Source organism: Poeciliopsis prolifica, unplaced genomic scaffold (genome assembly GCF_027474105.1).
Source record: "Poeciliopsis prolifica strain line A6 unplaced genomic scaffold, Auburn_PproV2 SCAFFOLD015, whole genome shotgun sequence".
Classification (NCBI taxonomy): Eukaryota; Metazoa; Chordata; class Actinopteri; order Cyprinodontiformes; family Poeciliidae; genus Poeciliopsis; species Poeciliopsis prolifica.
In genome coordinates, this window is record NW_026562390.1 from 8,667,526 (window position 1) to 8,689,531 (window position 22,006).

Genomic DNA, 22,006 nt, shown 5'->3' on the forward strand with positions numbered 1-22,006 from the left:
TCTGTGAACAGCCAGGATTAAAGTTGTTCTTTTGACAAAATTTTCTCACTGGAGTTGCTTCTCTGACGAAAGCTTTCCTTACCCTGGTGTGTCAGTTTCAGCGGATATGCACTTCCTGGTAGTTTGGAGTAATGTCATTTAATTTCGGATGATATATTGAACAGTTTTCAGTGAGGTGTCCAATAATTGGGATGTAATTTTATAAAGCAACACCAGTTTAAATTTTGGCAGCAGCTTCATTCCTACTCTGTCTGCTGAGTTCCTTGATGTTGTTTCCTTTCTACACTGAAATAAACCCCACATAGATTTGTGTTTAATAAATACATGACAACATTACTTTATGTTGGTGTATCACATGGAATCCCAATAAAATACATTGAAATATGTTGTTATAATGTCTGAAAACTGGGTTAAAGTTCATGAGGCATGGATGTTCCGCAAGCCACTGTAAAATACGTTTATGTTTATTGCATATGGATTTCAGCTATTCCTCTAGTCTACAGTCTCTCCTCTCCTCACACCTCATAACCTGGATCAGCCCTGCGGCCCAATGACAGGGCGCACGATCAGCTGAGTTGGCATTCCTGTGGGAGTCGCACTGCACACAAACATTTCAAACCTCACAGCTCCACAGAAACAGACACATATGACTACCATTACCTTAAGTGGATGTGTTTGGCTACTTGTCTCTCTAAATTACGCCAACTTCACACTTCAGACGTGGTCTCCTTCCCCATTGAGAAAATCATTAGCAGCTAGAACGAATCCAGATTAGGAGTGACAGAACACAACCAACATCTGAATCTAATTCTGGGATGAAATGTTGGTCAGCAGGTTTTACCTGGAATAAAAAATATTTAAGGCTGCAAACAAAATTATGCTTCTCCATACTTTTAATTAACTTTAATTAATCTGAATGTAATTTTTTGTCACTTGGTAGGCAATCTGTGCACTGCAGAAATTGAGACAAATTTAGTCAGAAGAACCTTTTGTACACTCCAACATGTTCTTGCAAAACCTTTTTACATTCCAAGTCTGAAAGCTCTGTCCTTAACATGGCAACCTCTTTGCGCAGCAGCACTTGCTCTGACTCACTATCTGATTAAACTGCATGTGTTTAGATGATGGGAGAGGAGAGGAAAACAGCCTCAGTTTCCATTAGCCTAACGGGATGGAGCCCGGCTCTAACAAGAAGCCCGCCCAAAGAGAAAGCCCACTAGAGGAGCTAATCCATTCAGCAGAAGCTAATGGGAGGGGAAGAGAGGTCCATTGTGATTTGAGGGATGGGCTAGTGCTGGCAGGCCGCTCATCACGGGTGATTATAGAAGGTGGAGCAGCGGGAACGAGCTCGGTGGGAGACTGGGAAGCGCGATTCTCTATTCGAAAGGCTAGCCTAATAGAAGCAGTAATAAGGGTTTCTGGTGCTTGAACCAAAGAGAACCCAACAAATTTAGATGGAAACTGTGAGGGAAATGAGGGCAAACAGCAGGCGAAAAACACTTAGGTATATGACAACTTAAAGATGAAGGAAAAAATTCTAAAGGCTCAAACTGAGAGAGACAAATGCTAAGTAAGTTTAAACCGGCTGACTCAGGTAAAAGCCACAGATGTTGACTCCTTACCGTGCCATCTGTTCCAATTTGGTGTAGATGAGTTCATTTTAAAAGTAGAATTTAGTTGCCTGCTAAAATTGTCATTATCATCACTGAAGTAGAAGCCAGAAGAGAGTCCTGAACCGACTCAATAATTTGAAAATCAAGTTCAGGTCAATCATCATTTTATGAAATAGGATAAAAGAAACCACTGCTAGATTGTCAATAATATATTAATGTAAAACAAGATTATCTGATCTTTTTATGTCCAACTGCATGAGAGTAACTTTGTGCTGAGAAAAAAAAAATGAACAAATCAAATATTCTGGTGAAAAAAAAAAAAACAAACATCCAAACTGCAAACTGACTAAATGAAGTGAAACAGTTCAGTTCTGGTAGCTTTTGCTGCAGAGGTTTGATTTCAATGTTGAACTGTGGTGCTTCCACTGAGTAAACAAAGACCCAACTGTGATAGGGCCTATACACCATTGAAGTATGTATCAAATGAAAAGCTTAAATCTCGTTGGCCAAAAGAAGAAAAAGGAGCAAACCTCTGCAGGAAATGTCATTGAACCACAAAATGACTGACATGTGGTTGGGAAGCTCAGACATCTCACTGCTACTACAAAAAGACTTGCCTTCAGGTGGCATTTTGACAACAATGCATGAGCAAGTTGTGTTACATAATATTTGTTGTGTTGCAAGAAAGGATGCCTTGATGTCACAACTCTGCATAACAAAAACTCTGTTTACCGCATCGCAGTCTTCTGGGGTTTCATTACTTTTCAGATTCTCACTAGAACATCCTTTGGGGAACAGCCTAAAATGAGCCTAAACTTTGGGGCCAGTGCAGAATGTCTCTCATTACTTGAAAACAGTTGTGCTGTGCTGTTCGGAAGGAGGACAAACACACAGTCAGGGAACAAATGGGGGCCATGGAAGAGGAAAAAAGGGGAATGCTGACATAAATAGGAACCATATAGGCCTTCTACTGTGTATAAACACTGCTTTGCCTCTTTGCTTTTTGCTTTTTTTTTCTTGTCGTTTATACAAAGTGCAATGAAACCAATTCAGGTTCTCTAAACTTTCATGAAAGTAAGATGTCAGCAAAAGCCTTTTTAACAGCTTGTTGGACATCAACCGTCTGGCAAGCTCAAGATTGTGCTTAGAGAAGAGTGCACAGATGAGGGAGTGGATAATAATAGACAAACTCACAGGCGATGCGGACGTGGGCTTTGCGGCTCTTGGTGGTCCCAGCGGAGCTCCAGGCCACACACTGACACCAGAAGTCCTCCGGCCCAAACAACTCCTCCACCTGCTGCCGGGTGATCTCTATGCTGGCCTCTCTCACAACCAGACCTGCAGAGGTAACAGAGGAAGTTTAGAGAGCAGAAACAAACTGACTCATCCTTAAAGGATTAATTAGAAAAAAAAAAAAGAAAGAAAATCAGAAATCCCTTGGAATCAAACATGTTCCTCTCAGACGTTGTGGTATTTTGGAGGGTCAGTCTGTACTGACTAGACAAGCCTGAGTACTGAGCTGTTTTGGTCTGGGCCCTGCGGGGGTTCACTTCTCGATGTTACGGCCAACACAATCCTGTTTGCTAACTCATCTGATTAGGGCTCATTTGGATGCCACGACCTAATAAACAAACAAAAACAAACAAACAAACTGGCCCTGGAACAGACGTTTCTATCAACAGCTGCCACGCTACAGAGGACTCTGCTGCTGCCACAGACTGCCTACATCTGTGTTTGCATATAAGAGCCCATTGATATCATATGTTTCCCTCACAAAAACAGTCATAGAAGATATCAACACTTTAATTTCTTTTCAGCTCAACACAAATCACATTTTTATGGCTCAGATGTATATTAAGGAACATGCACTAAACCGTAGACGGTTAAGGATAAAAAGAGAAGTTTATATATGTTCCATTTTGCTCCAGTTGGATGCTTTTTAACTGCAGCAGAGCTTGAATTTTGCATGCATCTAAGCTGGAAGCTCATATTCAAATGTGCTACAACACTTCAGCAGATTTTTTAAATAACACCTAGACTGTGAATTTTCCCTTCCTCCTCATCCCGTGGATGTACAGCAACATATTAAGTTTAGATATGGAAGTTGAGCAGCATGTTGGAAATAAGTTGATGTAATTTTTCCAAAGCGGTTATGCTCACGGTCAGCTCTGAGGTAAAACTGGACTGTGACATTCTGATCTTTCCCAGTTCCCAGTGGGACACATTTTGCTACATTATATTACGCCATCATTGCCGGTCTGCACTATAACTATACTTGATGGTATAATAGCAATGAAAAAAGAGCATGTTAAGAAGCAGTGGGTTCATTATTCCTTTAATTTTGTGGATCACTTGCTCCGCTGAAGGTTTCCTAGTTAGGTGACAAAACAATGACAGAGAGTTTGCTTCTGTTGTAGCAAATCTAATTCAAACCCTGCTGAGCTGAGGAACATACTGCTGCGGTGTACATTGCTTTTAAACTATTCTTTCCACTGAGAGATTTATTGCGTTTTTGTGCCTGTCGAATATACATCGAAGTACTGCAGAAAGTGACCTTTGGCAACCAGGGAATGAGGACGGAAGACAGCAGAGTTAGGTTTTAGACTTTTTGAAAGCCAGACTCAACAGATAAATTTAACGCATTTTTTTTTATTTTGCTGGCGAGATTTTCAAGGCTTTTAAAGACCACTGTTTTATTTGTTGCTTTGATGGTGATGAATTCTTTTTTTCTAAGACTTAGGCTCCAAAACTGGCATGATGTAGTTATCAGGAATTCTCAGTTAACTTTAGAAATACCTACGCCTTGGCCAGGGTTAGGAAAGGACTAGCTTGTCTTCAGGTTATACTCCTTGATACTGATTTATTACAGCAGAAAGTAACTGCTGGGAATAGGACATTATTTTGGCCCTGAACTGGTGTAATAAATGTGTCCCTATCTGCATCCATTCTGTAATTTAATATCATTTTGCAATCTAATTCATTACAGAGTTATTCCTTGTCAACTCAACCAAGACGGGCTAATATAGGACACATTGAGAATCTAAATTTATAGCAAAGGGGGGGTTAATTTTAAAGTAATTTAAAAATTGCTTCACAACTTCCAAATATGTTGAATTAGTTGAAACATATTAATGCTCCAAGAAATAAAGCAAAAAGCCTTCTTCCTGGTAATTTAAGTTTTTCTTGTTTAAAACCCAATGTGTGATCACATTTTAGTTGAAGAGATTTGGCTTAACAAGTAGACATGAACAGTGTCAGGTTCTGGCTGAGTGGAAAATACAATAAGAGCAGATGGTTAAAAAATGAACATGCCATTTTATTTCAGGTTCATCGCATTAACACAGCCTCCTTGTTCCAGCAGATACACACAGCAGGCACATTGACAACCAACGCACTAGCTTAGCCCTCATGTAAAATTTAAGCAGTGCGCCGACAGGCAAGGGAGCAGCCATGTCTGGAGTGTCACAATTTGCCTCTGCGTTTTTACACATGTGTGTACCACTGTAAGGAAGGAAGTACTGTTGCATGCTAATGTGCTTGCCTGAGAGAATGTTTTGTTAGCTTGATAATGTCAAGGATGGATGTTGTGCAGTGGGAGTGTCTCTAAACAGCAACGGGAAAAATCAACAGCAGTGAAAACAATTGTACTCTCAAAATACTCGATGTCTGAAACTTGCACTGGGGAAACTCATCTCTTTGTTTAGTTTTATGTTAAACATTCATGGATTTGAGTAACATGTCTGTTTTTAAATGTTACTTGTGTTGTAATAGATTAACTAAAATACTCATGATGATCAAGTATCCAATTAAACCTGGATTAAGTTTTCTGAGATATGTTCCGCTTTAAACACAATAAAAGCAAAACTGTGAACAATAATGCTGTGACGAAAATTATTTGCTCTTTTGCACATTTCTGCATATTCTGTATTTTCTTACATTTAAATATTTAAGACTATATTAAAAAATTTCATACATGAATAAATATCTAACATTTAGTTTTTAGATGATAATTGTATTTATTAAGGGACAAAAGCTTTCAATACTACCCTGACATCTTTGTTCAAAATTAACTGTCCTCCCTTGTTTAATCATGAATTGATGTTTCAGGCTCATCCAGTCACTTGAGCTGTGTTGCTGCTTGACACATAATCTTTAAGACACTGAAGCATACATCAAGCATGCCCTAAGAATTTGGGTGGTCTGTTTCGCGTGGCATCCACCCTGCTCCACTTTACATTTCATGCACTGCTGCCAGCTTCTGCTTTGTTTTCTTCAGCCCCTCCACCTCCCTGTCACCCCACCATGCACTCCGGGATGGTAGACCTTCTTCTCATTTCCTGATGTGAGGAAGACAGGTTCAATGGGAATATATATGCATTCATTAGTCTATCAAATGCAGAGCAGCATGGATATTGAGTGATGAAATTTGGCCTTCATTGTCTTTATTGGCTAATAAAGATTTCTTTAAGCATTTACACGTGATTTGACAAACCGAACTGTGATTAACTACATTTCAATTTAATTTCACAAGCAGCAGCCAGACCTGATTACAGCCAGACCAGCAGAATCAAGAAGTCACTTAAATGGAGTATGTCTGACAAATCAAGTGGACTAAAAGATTTTGAATAGCAACACAACCTGCTCTGATCTCAAGAAAAGTTAGAACAGATGATCTATCTGTCTGGGAAAATTATAAATGCGCTTTTAAGGCTTTAGGGCTCAAATAAACCATAGTTAACACCATTAATCACAAACGATGAAAACATGCAATAGTGGGCAACTTTCTCAGGAGTCTTTAACCTACAAAAATGAATCCAGAAGTGCATCAGTGACTCATCACAGGTCAAAAAAGAACAGCATCCAAAGCTCTGCAGATCTCACTTGCCTCAATTAAGCTAAGTGTTTGTGATTAAACAAGAAGAAAGGCATTTATGAGAGCATTACAAGGCTGGAACCACTGCTGACCAAAAAAAAAAAAAAAAAAAAACAGCAGCTTGTCTCACATTATGAGATATCCTGTAGATAAACTGTAAAAGTGGAACTCCTTGGAAGGTGCATTTTCATGTTACATCTGACCTAAAACTAAGTCAGCCTGTTGAAATGTTTGAGATTGATATGATTGAAATTTGAGGGTATTTTTTGCTACAAAGATTGAACCAAACAGTTTTTATATGAGGGCTAATTACCAAATTTCAGGTTGACTTGTATACTCTGGCTATCTTTTTTAAAAACATAAAATTTCTTTAACATTCATATAAACCACAAACAAACAAAAAAGTCTTTTTAAGAGGACAAATACTTTTTCATAATCCTGTAGCTGTGAAGTCACCCTGACTTTATGTAGCACATCAATTCAAATAAGAAGACTACAGAGCCTAGCATTAAATTTACAGCCATGAGGGCTGAAGTAATTGTGAACCCCAGCAGGACTAATGATGAGAGGTTGTTTCATCCAACTACAGCCATCAGCCTCCATTCATAGCTGGCTGACACAGGGCACTTTATTAAAAATAATTCATTATTAATGTGACTATAAATGTGAGCTAGCCTCGCTCTTCAGTGCTAGCTGGGTAACATTATTGATCAGACTGGTCAGGAAAGAGGAGGAAGCATCGGTCAATAAAGATGAGCAGAAGCAGGAGGGAGGAGTATGGGCACTCATTATCGGTCCAGATGAAGAGGACTCCCATTTGATCAGACACCTCATTTCTCAGAGGAAGTGACAAGCTGTCTCTGGTGTATATTAAATGAGCTGCTTGAAATTAATTTACCGCTCATTTGCTCAGATCAATGCTCATTTTGTTCAAAAGATACCGTACTATAACCTGCCCTCGACAGGTTGTAGTATCTCACAAAACAAAACTGAGACTGTCAAAAGTGCCAAAGCTTATGGGAGGCCGTTTCAATATAAATTTGGTTTTGTCCATTAAAGGAAAGTAATCCCAGAAACTGTCACCATTGTGTTTCATGGTATATGTGATTGTCTTTTTGTGATACACATTGCAATACCTTTGTGAAGATTGAAGCTGAAACACATTTTCCCACTAGCATCTTGGAGATTTTGGCCAAACCTGGATTTTTAATTCAACCATTTTCCATAATACAAATGGAGAATACAGGAGATCACTATCACACATACAACACAACCAGTTCTTGCCATCTACTTGTGCAGCTATTTCAGATTTGCTGTTCGCCTGTTGGCAGCCACCCTTACTATGGATTTTGTGTAACCTTCTCCTGACTTATGCCTTTGTACATTCTGATCCTTTGTAACCTCTATGAAAAATATGACTTTAGCTCAAGGTTTTAAGAACAGTCGAACTTTGATGGAAGGTGTGAACTTTACAAGATTAAAAGCTGAAACACAATCAAAAAGTGATAAAACTTGAAGTATTAGTATAAGGAGGTGCGCCTATGCAGCCAAGCTATTGCTGCTTTCTTGCTTCTTACTTTTACTTTCCCAATAGATCTGCATATCAGTTGAATTTTACAGGATAACTTTCACATTAAAGGTGGAAAGTTTTGAATTTAATAATATTGGTTGCACTGTTTTACATCACAAGCACCTTGAATTTCAATATGGCTGTGTAATTTTTAAAAAAAAACCACTATATACACTATAATCAGTAAACACAGTAAATATGCACAAGTGTCCATGTAAACGCTTAAAAAAATCTACCCACCACAGTGGCCTGTTTTTAGTCCACATCTTGATAGAAACATACTTTAGATCTTAAAATCTAAAATGGTTTTAAGATCTAAAACTGTTTTAGATTCTAGTATGAGATAAAAAAAATGCAGCATAGGTCTAATAAAAGCACATAACCTAGTCCCCAATTCTCTGCAGCAAAGGGTGAGGGGAAAGACTAGTTCCCATTACTGCACATGTTTAGAAAGCAACAGTACAAGTATCTAAGGCATATCTGACAGCAAGGTCCTATTTCTTATCTGTTGCACAATTCCAATTGTCTCATTTTAAAAACCTCTGCTGCAGATGACTTAGCTTGTCAGAAGAATGGTTTCAACCATGATTCTGTTGCTGTTGCATTTGTTCACTGTAATTTCCAAATGCTCCAAATTTGGATTGATGTATCAATGTTATATTACGGAGGTAAAGAGGTGTGACAGGAGATCAAAGTTTACTTCAGTCAGAGACGGAAAGGGAGATGGTCACATATCAAAACTGTGTGAGAGGGGATAACACTTCTAACAGAGGAGTTAATGTGATTTAGTCAATCAATATATTCAAATGCGGAGCCAATTTATTGATTTTATTATGTATGGGCATATGTAAAAAATTTTTTTTAAAAAGTCTAACCTGAGGGACAATGCTTTCTATTTCCTCAAGTAACTTAAATACATTTTTCATGATTGTGATTTTGTTTATCTGGAGTCGTTGTCACGAGGCTGGAGACCAAATCTAACACCAGTCAGATGTTTCCCTGATGATTTAGCACAGTGGATGGTAATCAAAACATCTGTGTGATGAAAATGTTTGCACAGCTCTCCACACAGCGCTAATATGAGGGTGTAGAACATCTGGATAAATACGCTATGGATACAGCCAGAAGTCTAAAATGAACACCTGCGGTTTCTGTCTTTAGTCTCTTGTACACTTAATCTCAGTATCTGTGACTGTGCTATTTGCATAAGCTCATCAGTTCTCTCCATCATGACAGTGAGACAGAAAGAAGATAGAAAGCAGGGAAGAAAACCAAGGAGGGGAGCGATCTAGTTTCTTTAGGCTGTTATTAGTGGTATTGACCAAGCTTGCTGGTTTCTATCGGTGTTCCCTTTCTGTCAATTTGGAGAAATCAGAGAGCAAAAGAGTGGGTTGAGAGCAGCAACACACATGCACTGCGCTCCGCTAGTGTACTGTGTGTTTTTTGTGCCTTGCAAGAGCATAAACGAATGAATATCTGTGCAGTAAATAGCCTGTGGATATGGCTATGTAGAGTGGATGCCTGCATGATGTGTGGGTTGTTTTCCTTGTTGATGCTTTTGGCACAAAACCTCCTGACACAAGGGCTAAAAGCCTCTACTACCTTCTCCTTGTTCTTTGTCATTATAACTAAAACACATGTCGGAATTTAGGTTTTTATGCGAACACACACAAGGTTGCAAAAATGAAAAGGTCTCAAGATTTTCAATCGTTCCTTTTCAAATTGTTGCCTGCAACCAATCTGTTTGTGCATTTCAAATCATGTAGAAGTGCTGCAAAACTTTTGGTGTAACTTTTAACAGCTTGTTGTTGTCCTTAATTTGATGTTTTGCCATGCAGGTCACTACAAAGAGCAATAGTGAACCCTGTTTTCAGTTCACACCTTGATAGAAACACAATTTTAGGTCCTTGAAGAGCGTGAACACGTGTGCTCATGACCTTAAATGCTCAAACTGGACTAAAAGAGCGGTGTTGGGTGTGTGTCTGTAGAAGCTTGAAGGCATGTGTATAGCAAAACAGTTGGATGAAAAGGGTAAATGCACTGTGATTGGTACCTTTGGGCGACAGAAAGAACTCTATTCCAAATACAGCAGCTGAATGCAGGCCAATCAGCACTGGCTTGTAGTGTGTAATGGTTCTGGTGCCTTCAGGCTTTGAGTTCTGGAGAAAAAAAACCCTGCTGTAGATTTGCTACTTTCACTTCCCTTAGATGCCTCCTAAAAATATATGTGCAATCTTAAAGACAGATTTTATGATATTGTCTCTGTGTGTATTTCCAGAGCCTTTTTTGGAACAAATTTATAGATTTGTAGTTCATGTGGTAAATATATACCAAACAAAATGTGAATGTGCAAAAATTTGGTTACATTATAATTTAAGATGACAGGTAATATGTTTCCCAACTGAAGCAGTATTTTCTAACACTTCTCTATAAAAGTCTTAAAAGTCCACCTGAAGAATATGAGTTTAAGCTTTTAACAGCAAGTGAAATCTAGGTCAAGTCAAGCTCTAATTCAAAGTATAAGGCTTGCAACACCATATGTATTAGGAGTAGATTGAAAGACATTGCTATGATCAGAGATCCTGATAATAAAGGGACCTTAAAGATCAAATCCTAGTATGGTCTATTCTCTGACAGGATATAAGGTATTTTTGGCCTTCAACAAGCTTCTGACACTTGCTGAACAATGAAAACAGATAATCACGCTTTAGAAAGGCGTCGAACTGCAAAATTATGTTCCATGATGGCTTTATGTTTTGAGACCTTCATATTAATCTGACTTTCTACATGGTAGTTACAAATGAGCTTTCAATTGAAGCCTGAAAAAAGATTTTGCCTTGAGTGTGCAGTGAAGGATTTTGTGCGACTGCTCTCAATGTACCTTATTGCTTTAATAAATAACAAAATACATTGGAGTATGAAAAAAACCGTCATCTTTTTACTGGCCAGTAGTTACCTATCCAATATAGAGGTAGCACATAATGCAGTTTGCTTGGAAACAAAGGCTCAGCAATAAAGCCGTGAGCCAGGCTCAACTAGCTTAGACTTGTCTCTTGGATAACACCTGCAGGTTCATGCAAACCATTAACACTGAGGTTAATGGTTTGTGGTTTTGACAAGGTTGTGGTTTTGTTTTTGACTGGCTCCATAGCAACAATAAGATGTCAATGGACAGTGCAGACATCTTTTCATGAGAAGGTCATCTTGATATAAGGTCAGAAAAAAATCTTCAAAGAAAAAAACTCTTGACATCTACCTAGTACTAGCAAATAATTTAGAAATGTTGCTTACTGAATAGTTTTTGATTAAGTTGCTCTCCATGTAGACTAAAATGAAAATCGTCCTATCTGCAGGATTCTCAGATAGGTGGATTTCACTTTAGATGCTTGTCTATGGAAAAATATAAATCTTCTGTGTAACAGAAAAGTTCCATGGAGATTTTCTGAAAATTTTTTAGAAAGGCGGTTTTGCTGTTCAGTCATTGATAAGAATTGAGTGTTTGTGAGATGTCAGTTGAGTGATTATCAAAAGGCAATACAAAAACAATCCTCAACGTCTTCGACCTGCTGCACTATTTTGACATATTTGTCAAGGTCACCTGAATCTCCAATGGGTCCAATTCATGAGATGTTGGTTATGGTGGCAGAAAATAATTAATATCAACATCATTGACTCCAGCTCTAACAAATACACATAATGATATTAAAAAGTTAAATACCCAGAAAATCTGTAGTAGGATGTTTAATATTCCTTTTGTCAGTGATTGTTGTTCAAAGGGAAATGATTCTGAATAATCTTGATCAAATCAATAACAATGAAGGAGTTGATTAAAAAAAGTTCAAAGCTCCACTCCAGATGTGACCCATGTCCCCTTTCCTTAGATCTGAATGAGATCACTCCAGGTGCTCTGGCTTTTTCGCACAAGCTAACACACATGTAAATTTAATTTGTTGCTGCATATTAGGCACAAATGTGTTTTTCTTCGTATCTGTGTTAGCATTGCTTATGGACCGACTTAGCATCCAAGATAATCCCTCAGGAAGGAGATAATAGGGGGAAATTAAACTTATCAAAAGTTGAGTCAACAGAGCATTGACATCAAGCACATTTTATGGCACTTTAGGAAAATAATTACTTTAACAAACAACCTGTGCAACATATGTTCCATGAATGTGATGTTTTCACTGACCAGAGTTTTCGTCCACCCTCTCCTCCACGGTGTGCTCCTTTTGATGAACCCACTCACTGTTGCACTTGAAGTAGATCTGCGTGGCAGGCGTGGCTTTGCAGTACAGGTTAACTGGCTTGTTCTTGACAATGTAGGCCTCCTCCGGTTCCATCAAAAATACTGGAAGTGGCTCCGGGGGATCTGATGGGAACGTTTCAGGCAGCTCACCCAGACCAATGAAATCATCGTCAACTGTAAAGAGAAAAACTGTGTCACATGATGGGAGAAGGAGGGAAGACATTGAATAACTAGTGAAGACAGACATAAAAGCAATTATGGAAAAAGCAAGGATCAGTTTGGAGAGAAAAAAGGAGGCAGAAGACATTGGGAGAGTATTATTACCAGTCTTTGGATGAGATAATCCACTTCGCAGAGCACACACAGTGAAATCCCTATCATTTGATATTTTGGAATGTTTACACAAGTGTTTTAGAGCACAGGAAATTCTGGGATTCCTCTCAGGCCAATAAGCCTGCATGGATTTACAGAAATTCGCCCTCACTTGGTCAAACCACAACCAGCGATTGTTGAGAAATGAAAGAGCAGTGACGCCAGCCAGAGCCAATAACGAGAAACAGAATTTGTAGGTTGACTCCGAGAAACTAAAGTTATAAGCTCTTCTAGCTGTGCCTCCAATTTTCTCTTGTCTTCTCCCTCTTTGTCACTCTTTCTCACGCACACACAAACACCAGCTCACGCAGTCAACCCGGATGCAGGCAGCACATCTAATGACCTCGGGCTTTTGGCCCAGTTTGTGCCATGTGCCATTCCTCAGATACTTCTGCAGTAGACAGATACGCTTCCCTGTAATTACAAGTCTCTTTCATCTCTGTGTCTTAAATCACAAACGCTCAGCTCCATGTGCATGCGCATACAAGTGCACAAACACACAAAGAAAAGCTCACAGTGGTACAAATACACAGGCGTGCACGCCCAAGTGGGCCCGGCTAACTTTCTAACTCTTTGAAGAAAGCAGGATAAGGCCTATTCGCCACCCTATTTGTCACCTCCAGAACTGTTCTATTCTTACCATTGAACCGGTAGACATCAATTATTCACGAGGGTGAAAGAAAGAAGGCAGAGTAATAGAGACAGAGACACAGAGGGAAACAGAAGGAAGGAACAGTGAGAGCAGCTAAGCCAGACAGACATAGATTGATATGTAGGAATTGAGCTGGGCAGACAGACAGAAACGTAACGCAGGAGGACAGGAACAGGAAGGCAGACTCTTCGGATAACAATAGAGTTTATCAGCCCAATCAGTAATTCTTCCATGGCTCTCCATCTATCTGCCTCCCTGACCTGTGTGGACATGATGGAGTCTTGTTGTCTGACAGAAGTTGCCTTGTGAATGCTTTTGGGAGCACTAAATAACATCTCGACTGAGCAGATATCTCCCTGTGATGTTGCTCTAATGTTATCTATCCTTCCATACCTGCCAGCAGACTGAGGCTGATTGCTGGGAAATGAAAGTGCAGGAGGAGCCAATCATCAAATGAACAAAGCAAAACCTCACTGAGGTGAACGAGTGTGTGCCATTACAGTATCTTGGAAAAGTATTCATACCCCCTAAATGGTTTCAAGTTTGGTACTTTATCTACGAGTTATATTGACATTTTACACAAACACAAGCAATGCATAGTAGAACATTTAAAGTGCACAAAGAAATATATCATTCAGACCCCCCTAAGTCCATTCTAAAATAACAGCTGCAAGTTTTAAGGGGTGTGTCTCTGGCAGCTTGACTTAAATTTGTGTCTCTTCTTTTGTGAAAAATAGGTCAAATGAAGATATTTTGGATGGACAGCATATATTGCCATGGATCTAGCAGTTATTCCTGCAACAATCTCTGCTCAATTTTGACAACATCATGTATGCAGAATAAAGTTTCAGGGGTTTTTTTGTCCTCTAAAGAATTAAATAATTAAAAAAATAATAATTATTATTTAAATTTACAGCTATATTCCATTAATTAAAATATGTTTTAATAAGGCTTGTCTGTCAGATCAAAAATACCTTTCCAAAAAGGTGTTAAACATGCTTTTCTTTAAGTTCATATTTTTTGTATTAAAATTATTTTTAATGCTCTAAACTTAAATGTCTAGTTTTTACTGGCTGTTAGTGTAACACAATCCATCCATCCATCTTCTTGACAACTATGACCAGCTTCCCTCATCCTGCTTCTTCAGAAATACATAACAGCATGATGCTGCCACTACTGTGTTACACTATGGGGATGGTGTGTTCAGAATGATGTCCAGTGTTATTTTTCTGCCACACATAACATTTTGGATGTAAAAACAATATATATATATTTTTGTTTCACCAGACCAGAGCACCTACTTTGACATGTTCATTGTGTCAGCTATATGACTTGTGGAAACCTGGAAACAAAACTACTTGTAGCTTTCTTTCAAAAGAGTTCTCCTGTTAACAGATTCCCTCTGCAGCTTCCCCAGAGTTACCATGTGTCTACTGGCTCCTTCTCAGATCATTTCTCCTATTGATGGCCCTGTCAATTTAAGTGTACTGGGCATGTCTTGTTAGGCTTGCAAGTTGTGCCTTACTCATTGTGTTTTTAGATGATAGATTGCACATTCCTATGTAATATTCAACAGCTGATATATTATTTTGTAACTTTTGCCTGATTTAAACTTCAGCACGTTTTTCCCCTAGGTATCTGCTGTGTTCGTTGGTCATCAAGAAATTTTTTTGTTTGCCAATGTTCTCTAACAATCGTCCTTCACAGAACAGCTGGATTAACACAAAGAATAAATCTTACACAGATTTATTGCAGTAGTTCTTCTGAAAGCAATTAGCTGCACCAGATTTTTTTAGGAGTATCGGAATAAAACGAAATGCATGTCAGACTTTTAAAATTGTAAAGATTTTCTAGAACTTGGACTGAAGTTTGTGAGTTCAAGATGCACTGAAACTTTTCCATCAAGAGAAAAAAAGTTGGAAAATTTCTCCTCCATTCAATTTCGCGAGTAATGTCTTCATAAAGTTGAAGTCTTATTCACCAGACCTTGGGTTAGTCTTTTCTTTTGTGCAACATAGTCCTCAGTCCACCCACATACTCAGCCAAAGGGACCATGACCCAGAAACAGGCAAAGAGAGCCAAGGAAACTCATTAAAGATTGTGTTAGCCTTCTTTTGCCCTCCATTCCCATTATCTCTCCATCTTTCTCTCCCTCCTGGCTCTGTTGCCTCTGTCAAACTCTGAGGCAGAAAGATCTGAGGCGGCCATGAAAGTGCAGCTCCCTTACAACCAAAGAGAGGCACGCGTCTAATGTGTTCATGCACATGCAAACCCTCATAATGGTTACACGCACACCGCCGCACACGACTTTGCTCACAGATATTCGAACTCATCAGCTTCCTCAGTCCTAGAAATAATAAATTCAAGCGTTTTGCACGAGCTCTGCAGTAAAAAAAAAGGAAACCTCATGACAATATGAGAAACCCTGACTTTTACCAGAACTTCTGCCCCCACCTCCCTCCTGTCACTTAGCATTTCAGCATCTTTCACCTCACAGGCAAGAAACAATAAAACTAAAGAGACATCTTTACAAAACAATTTTTTTCTTAAACCCTATTATTCAAAAATGTGAAATGAAATGCTTTTCCTCTCAGTTTTGAAGTTGTATCCTTTTTAGCAAAAGCATTAATAAAGAATGCTCCCCCTGTTTGATATGCACTTTAGACTTTCCTAAAGCATTTGTATTACTCTGCCTTTCTTTTAATACAAAACCCCCCTGAACAATCCCCAAATTGAGTGTTTAAAATTTTATGAAATATATCCTTGCAGCGCTTTTCTTTTAATTATGTTTTGCTCTGTAATTGAGGTAAGTTTTTCTAACTCATATGTAAATTGTGTGACTTTATAATCAAATATTAAAAGACAAAAATTGAATATTACTTGAATTTTATATGAGCTCCATATCTCACCAGCAAAAAAATAAAAAAAAGAAAAAGAAATGATATAAAAACAGATACACAAGTGAGAGCTTGTCAAGTGGATACAAATGTCAAATACTTCACTGTCAATGAAAGGAGCAACCACAGTCCAGAGTACCACTGAAAAGAAGGATGAAAACAAGGTGAGCTAACTAAAGCTTTACAATCAGACTTCACAAACTGAAATAACATAGTGGATGATAGTGATGGATGATAATGTTTTGAGCTGATCAAAGTCAATCAACTAGTCTGATGAAGCACATGTAGCTTGTTCAAATCAAAACATATAAGGTGGCAAAATAGAGCTGAATGAGACGCAAAGCAATATGTTCTCATATGAGAGATAATAAACATAATGATACCCACTGAAATGGAATTAACATAATATAAGTGACGGGCTGAATGATGGTGGTAGTTGACAGCACTGTCGCCTTCCAGAAAAACAATCCTGGGTTCAAACCCTGGCCTTTTTTTCTGCGTGGAATTTGCATGTTACAACATTTTAAAAACAGTGAGAACCAATAAAAGTGCTAAATGTAAAATGAGAAAAAATAAAAACTATAAAACTCAATAAAATACTGAAAAGAAATACATGTAAAAGTATGAGTAACAATTGACGTAAAAATAAAATCCAAATAAATAAATAAGCTACTAGGTTGAAAACAAAACTCAAAAGGTGAGTCTACAAAGAAGATTAAAAAATAAAGACCTTTCTAATTTGTAATAACTATGCCTTCCACAGTTTTGAATTTGCAACTACAAAAACCAGATTGATCCTCGCCACATCCAACAACAAGCGGTCAACTCTAAAATGGACAGGCAGCCAATGCTGAGGGTGTGCGTGAAAATAGGCTTGTCAGTGTTTCCTTCCAGAACTGTATATGAAAAGAGTGAAAGGTGCAGAGGGTTGCAAAAGTACATCAAACATCAAAAGGATGGAAAGATGGCATGGCAAAGTCCTGAATGATGACCCCCAAACCACTCTGACAAGTAATAAAAGAAGATCCAAGTCGTAGTGTGTTATTTAATGATTGAACCACTTGCTTGTCCTTGTGACAGGCATGGAAGATTTTCAGTTACTGAATACAAGTAAAAAATCTAGAAAAAAATGGTCAATATAAGGAGGTGCAGTTAAAGCCAAGGCAACATACCTGGATGGAGTAGCAGCCAGTGACCATGAGTTTCTCATTTGCTGTGTATTCAAGAAATACATTCTTTATTACTACTTTATAATTATTCCAAGTGCTGTTGATTAGGTTCTGAGCAACTACAAGTGAATACCCTACATAAAAAAAGCTGCATATTTGATATTATTCAAATATATATATATATATATATATATATATATATATATATATATATATATATATATATATATATATATATATATATATTTTTTTTTTTTTCATGAAAAACATAAAGGCTGCTTCAGGAAGAATACAAAACCAAAGACCAAAAAATCAAAACTGCACAACTGTATCACAAGTAAATTATTTAAGCACATTACAGCATATAGAGTACCCTCAACAGACTGCATGTTGTATGGTTGGTGTGTATTCGGTGTGTACAGCACTTCATTTCAAAGGGAATAATGGGATCTTGTGGCACGAGATTAAAATTTCACTTATTGGCTTTTGGCTTTTCTATGCTTATACTGCACCACACATAATTGTATCAGTAGGTCTCAGAGTATCTCTACTGCATTGTTTCAAAGTTACACAAATACATCTCAATTATTGGAGCAATGACCCAATCATAACATTATATGCTCTCATGAAACAGTATGCAGAAGCTTTGTGTGGACTGATGAAGATTCACACACCTCAGGATGCTGGAAACTTTGCGTGAAAGTGGCTCAAAGTTTAATGTGAGCTATTATTATTTCCATATGTGGGGAAATCAAAAAGCATGGTCAGTCGATGGCATCACAGTATAACTTGCACTCCATGCTGACACTATTGAATTCCACATCCTTCAAACCAATGCAGATATTTCAGACATGTTTTAATGCACATAATTTGCTTCCTTACATCTGGGCACCTAGGAGGTCAGGAAACCATGTGAGAACAGCCTTGCCATTAGACAAGCCTACAAGAAATGTATGCTCTGATCAAGCCTGGATTTAAATATTGCACTCTGATTGCATGTTTTCTTCAAAACGCAGTTTTTAGTTAATTAAATATTTAATTATGAACAAAGAAAGTGGGGCATATTCTCAAAAATATTGCTAAAATCACTTGTCTCGTTCTCATATGTTCAGCTTTTGGTCTCTGTTTTTGTTACACCCCTATTCACTACAGAAATAAGAAATGTTGCCCAAGACTGGACATTGTTCAATGTGTGAAGGTATGTTTTAGAATCTAATAAAATGCTGGGGTCTGACGGTGCTGTGGAAGATAAGCTGTCTCTTTCTGCGCTTGAACAGATTTATTGTCCAAAGAAAAGTGATTTGCCAGTAAGACCAATGTTTCTCCATCATCAGGGATAAGTTGAGAATGAACAAGGATGAACTCTGGAACAAATCCTCTTTATTTCATTTCTTTGTCTTTTTTTTTTATCCTTATCTCATTCTCTCTAAATTTCCCAAATTAACTCCTCATCTCACTAATCTCTCTAATTATTAGTACACACAAGGGAAAGTCCAGGCAAAACATTGGTGAATTATCTTCTACTTATCTCTCAGCTGGGGATTTCACAAGGCAGATTTTTTTTGTTGCATCTACTCAGCTGTCATCTCAGCTATTAACAGGTCGATCAGTTCTACGTATAAATGTGCTTTTGACACACCTACTGATTTTACTGAGTGAACATAAACTATGGTAATGACTTTTTCTGGCCAACAGTATTGGCATAAATAAAGAGTTATACATCCCACTAGCCTCAATCAATACACATGGTTCTTCTTTCAACAGCATCCCCTTTCAAAACCTTTAAAAGAAAAAGGCAACACAGGTTTAAACTCATTTCTTTGTATTGGTGTTCTCATGCAATCTCTCTACTAGCTCAGGGTTTCATGCAAACTCCTATATCTACACACCCTGACCCAAGCTGAAGAAGGTTTCGATCACAACCAAGAACCAGTGGCCTCTTCCTTTCCAAGCAGAAATTTAATAAATTGGATCCAAAATTAACCCAATCATTTCCCGTCTTAAGTCGATAGAGATCAGAATCGTTGCTTGGAGAAAGCTGGAATGAAACATGTTGGATTTCAAAAGGTCAGTAAGTTTCTGGAAGGATCTAGATATCCAAGAATACACAGAGACTGGTGCTTAAATCATCAGATGAACTAATGAGATACAAAAGAGTTACAAATTTCAGTAAAACCCTGACCTCTCACAAAATCTAGCAAAATCAGTATATTCTAAAAATTGCTCTATAAAAGCCATCCATTGGAAATCTGCTACAAAATTCCGATTGGTGGATTTTCAGAGAAAATCTCACAACTTTTAGTGAGAAGAAGCCATCTCTATTAAGATAAAAGTTGCTTTCTGCTAACTTTGCAATGTTGTTCGTGTATTTCGCTTTGGGTGTGTTTACATGTTCTCTCTGATCGTCATCCCTGACCTTCACTTGGTTCTCTCGGGCAGCACCCTGGCAGGTGGCAGCTGGTCTCTGCCAGGGTCATGCCAAGCATCGGTCACTGTCTCTCCAGTCACATCAATGCCAGAAGAGACAAGGTCAAAATAAGATGATAATAAACTTCATCTACTTTAAAGTTTATGTTATAAAGGAGGCAGGATTTAAAAAAAACAACTTTCTATCACATATTTAGATAGCAAAATATTAGGTATCACATATTCTTATGTGAAAAAAAACAACTAAAATAAAAAAAAGTGGTCAGGAATTTCTCAAATAACAGAAAGTCTTTAAACAAAACAAAAAGGAAGATAATAATTAGTGTTGTGATAAGCAGGTGAAAAAGAGGTAAGCAGAGACCTGCATACACCAGTTTAGTAAGATGATCTGAAAAGAGGTTTCGAAAAGATGAAAAAAGGCAAAATTAGGGTGAAAATAATACTTCTGTAAATTGTTGGAGAGAGCAATAGTGTGAGTTACTTCAAAAAAAAAGAAGCTGCACCAGGTATTTTTCTTACTTAATGTTCATGTGAAATATGAGCTTACTGAACCTCCTTTTATAGGCCAAAAGTAATTATCTTCACTCCCACTTCACATGCACACCAGTTTAGACAAATCTCAGTTCAGTCTCAGTCCTACAATTCCTTCCAGGGACACGAGTTGCAAATGAACAGACTTTAAAAATAGTAAGCAGTGTCTGTTTACACTGCTGCTGATGGACTTCAGTCCATTGATTGGCTCTCTGTTTCTCATTCTGCAATAGACTGATTTTGTTTGAGCTCAGGAAACGCTTTGGTCAATCCCACTAGACAACTAACCTTACAAACATATAGTGATAACATTCAAAGGTAAGAAACCAAAACCAATTCTTGTTGCAAAATAAAAATGAAAGGATGCTCATCATCATTTCTGCAATATCTCCATTTTATCTGTATTTGGGCTGGTGGCTCATTCATGCTCTTGCAAAATGTTGGGAATTATATATTGATGAAAGATAAGCATCAAATGCACAAGGCATTGGGGGTGATGTCATGGTGATGGGGCTGGGGCAGAGCACAACCCACATATTGAGGCCTTAGTCCTCGTGGCGGTGGTCGTAGGTTTGATTCCCAGCCTGGCGACATTTGCCGCATGTCTTTCCACTCTCTCATTACCCTGTTTCCTGTCAAACTACTTTCAAATAAAGGCCATTAGAGCCAACCAAACCTTAAAAAAAAAAAAAAGCACAAGGCATCAATCCAAGCCACAATGACTGTCCAAGATGAAAGTAATAACATAAATTTAACAGTTCCCAGTTTGTCCAGTGAAATGTCGTCTTGCTTTGAGATTGACCATATTCTGATTTATCACTAGATTTTTAAGCTATCTGGCTCTAAAATGTAACACTTGGCTCTAATTTAAAGGAGTATTGGAGATTAACACTCCCTCATATGCTTCAGAATGTCGCAACTCAATTTTGAAAGGTACCAGTAAATATTATTATATTACTCAGGTGCTGGCAGCTTTGACATTATAGCATTTCACTTATAAAATACTGATTGAACTTGGAGCATTGTGGTTGTCAGAACTGGACATCCCTTTTATGCCCCTATGTTATCTATATTCCCAGAGCAGCTTTGGGTTGAATGTTGCAACCTAAAGCTGCAGGCATGTTCAGAGAAATTACATTTCTCTGTAATTTCAAAAATCTTTCCTTTGCTTGATTTCTGGTCACCATATTGTGATTTTATTTTATTTTTTTACATATTTATTTCATTTACCACTCTCTTGATTGATTTGACTTCAATTTGACTGGTCTGTTGCCAGTTTTCATAAGATAACAACTTTTTTTAAAATGTCTCTTCTTTTAAAAACATTATATGATAGCATAGTACATCAGCTTAGTGTGGAATCTGAGCATATTTAAAACATACTTTAAATCTTTATCATGAGCACCAGTGTAATTGAACTCTTATTTTTTTTTATTTTTGCTTTTCTCCTTTTTCCATTTGATATTTTATTACCATTTACCTTTATGTTGGGATTTGTCTTTTCACCTAACAAACCCTCCCTTCAAGTCCCCATCCATCTATTTGCTCATGGATGAAAAGTCTCCTTGGTGGTTGATCGGAGAATGATGCCGCTACTTAGAGAGTCAGAGTCCATCGGCACCGAGGAAGAATAGTAGCAAGGAGACAGAGAAAAGC

At 37.9% G+C, this 22,006-nt stretch overlaps 1 protein-coding gene across 4 annotated transcripts in view; it reads right to left on the bottom strand.

The window, feature by feature from the left end:
• unc5cb (unc-5 netrin receptor Cb) overlaps nucleotides 1–22,006 on the bottom strand; it is a 139,587-nt gene that overhangs the window by 49,167 nt on the left and 68,414 nt on the right. For all 4 annotated transcript variants that reach the window (XM_055040139.1, XM_055040138.1, XM_055040136.1 and 1 more), the window contains exons 2-3: nucleotides 12,246–12,476; nucleotides 2,808–2,951 (exon numbers count right to left, since the gene is read on the bottom strand). In XM_055040139.1, the coding sequence (XP_054896114.1) occupies nucleotides 2,808–2,951; nucleotides 12,246–12,476 (375 nt within the window). The remainder of the gene's footprint in view (nucleotides 1–2,807; nucleotides 2,952–12,245; nucleotides 12,477–22,006) is intronic.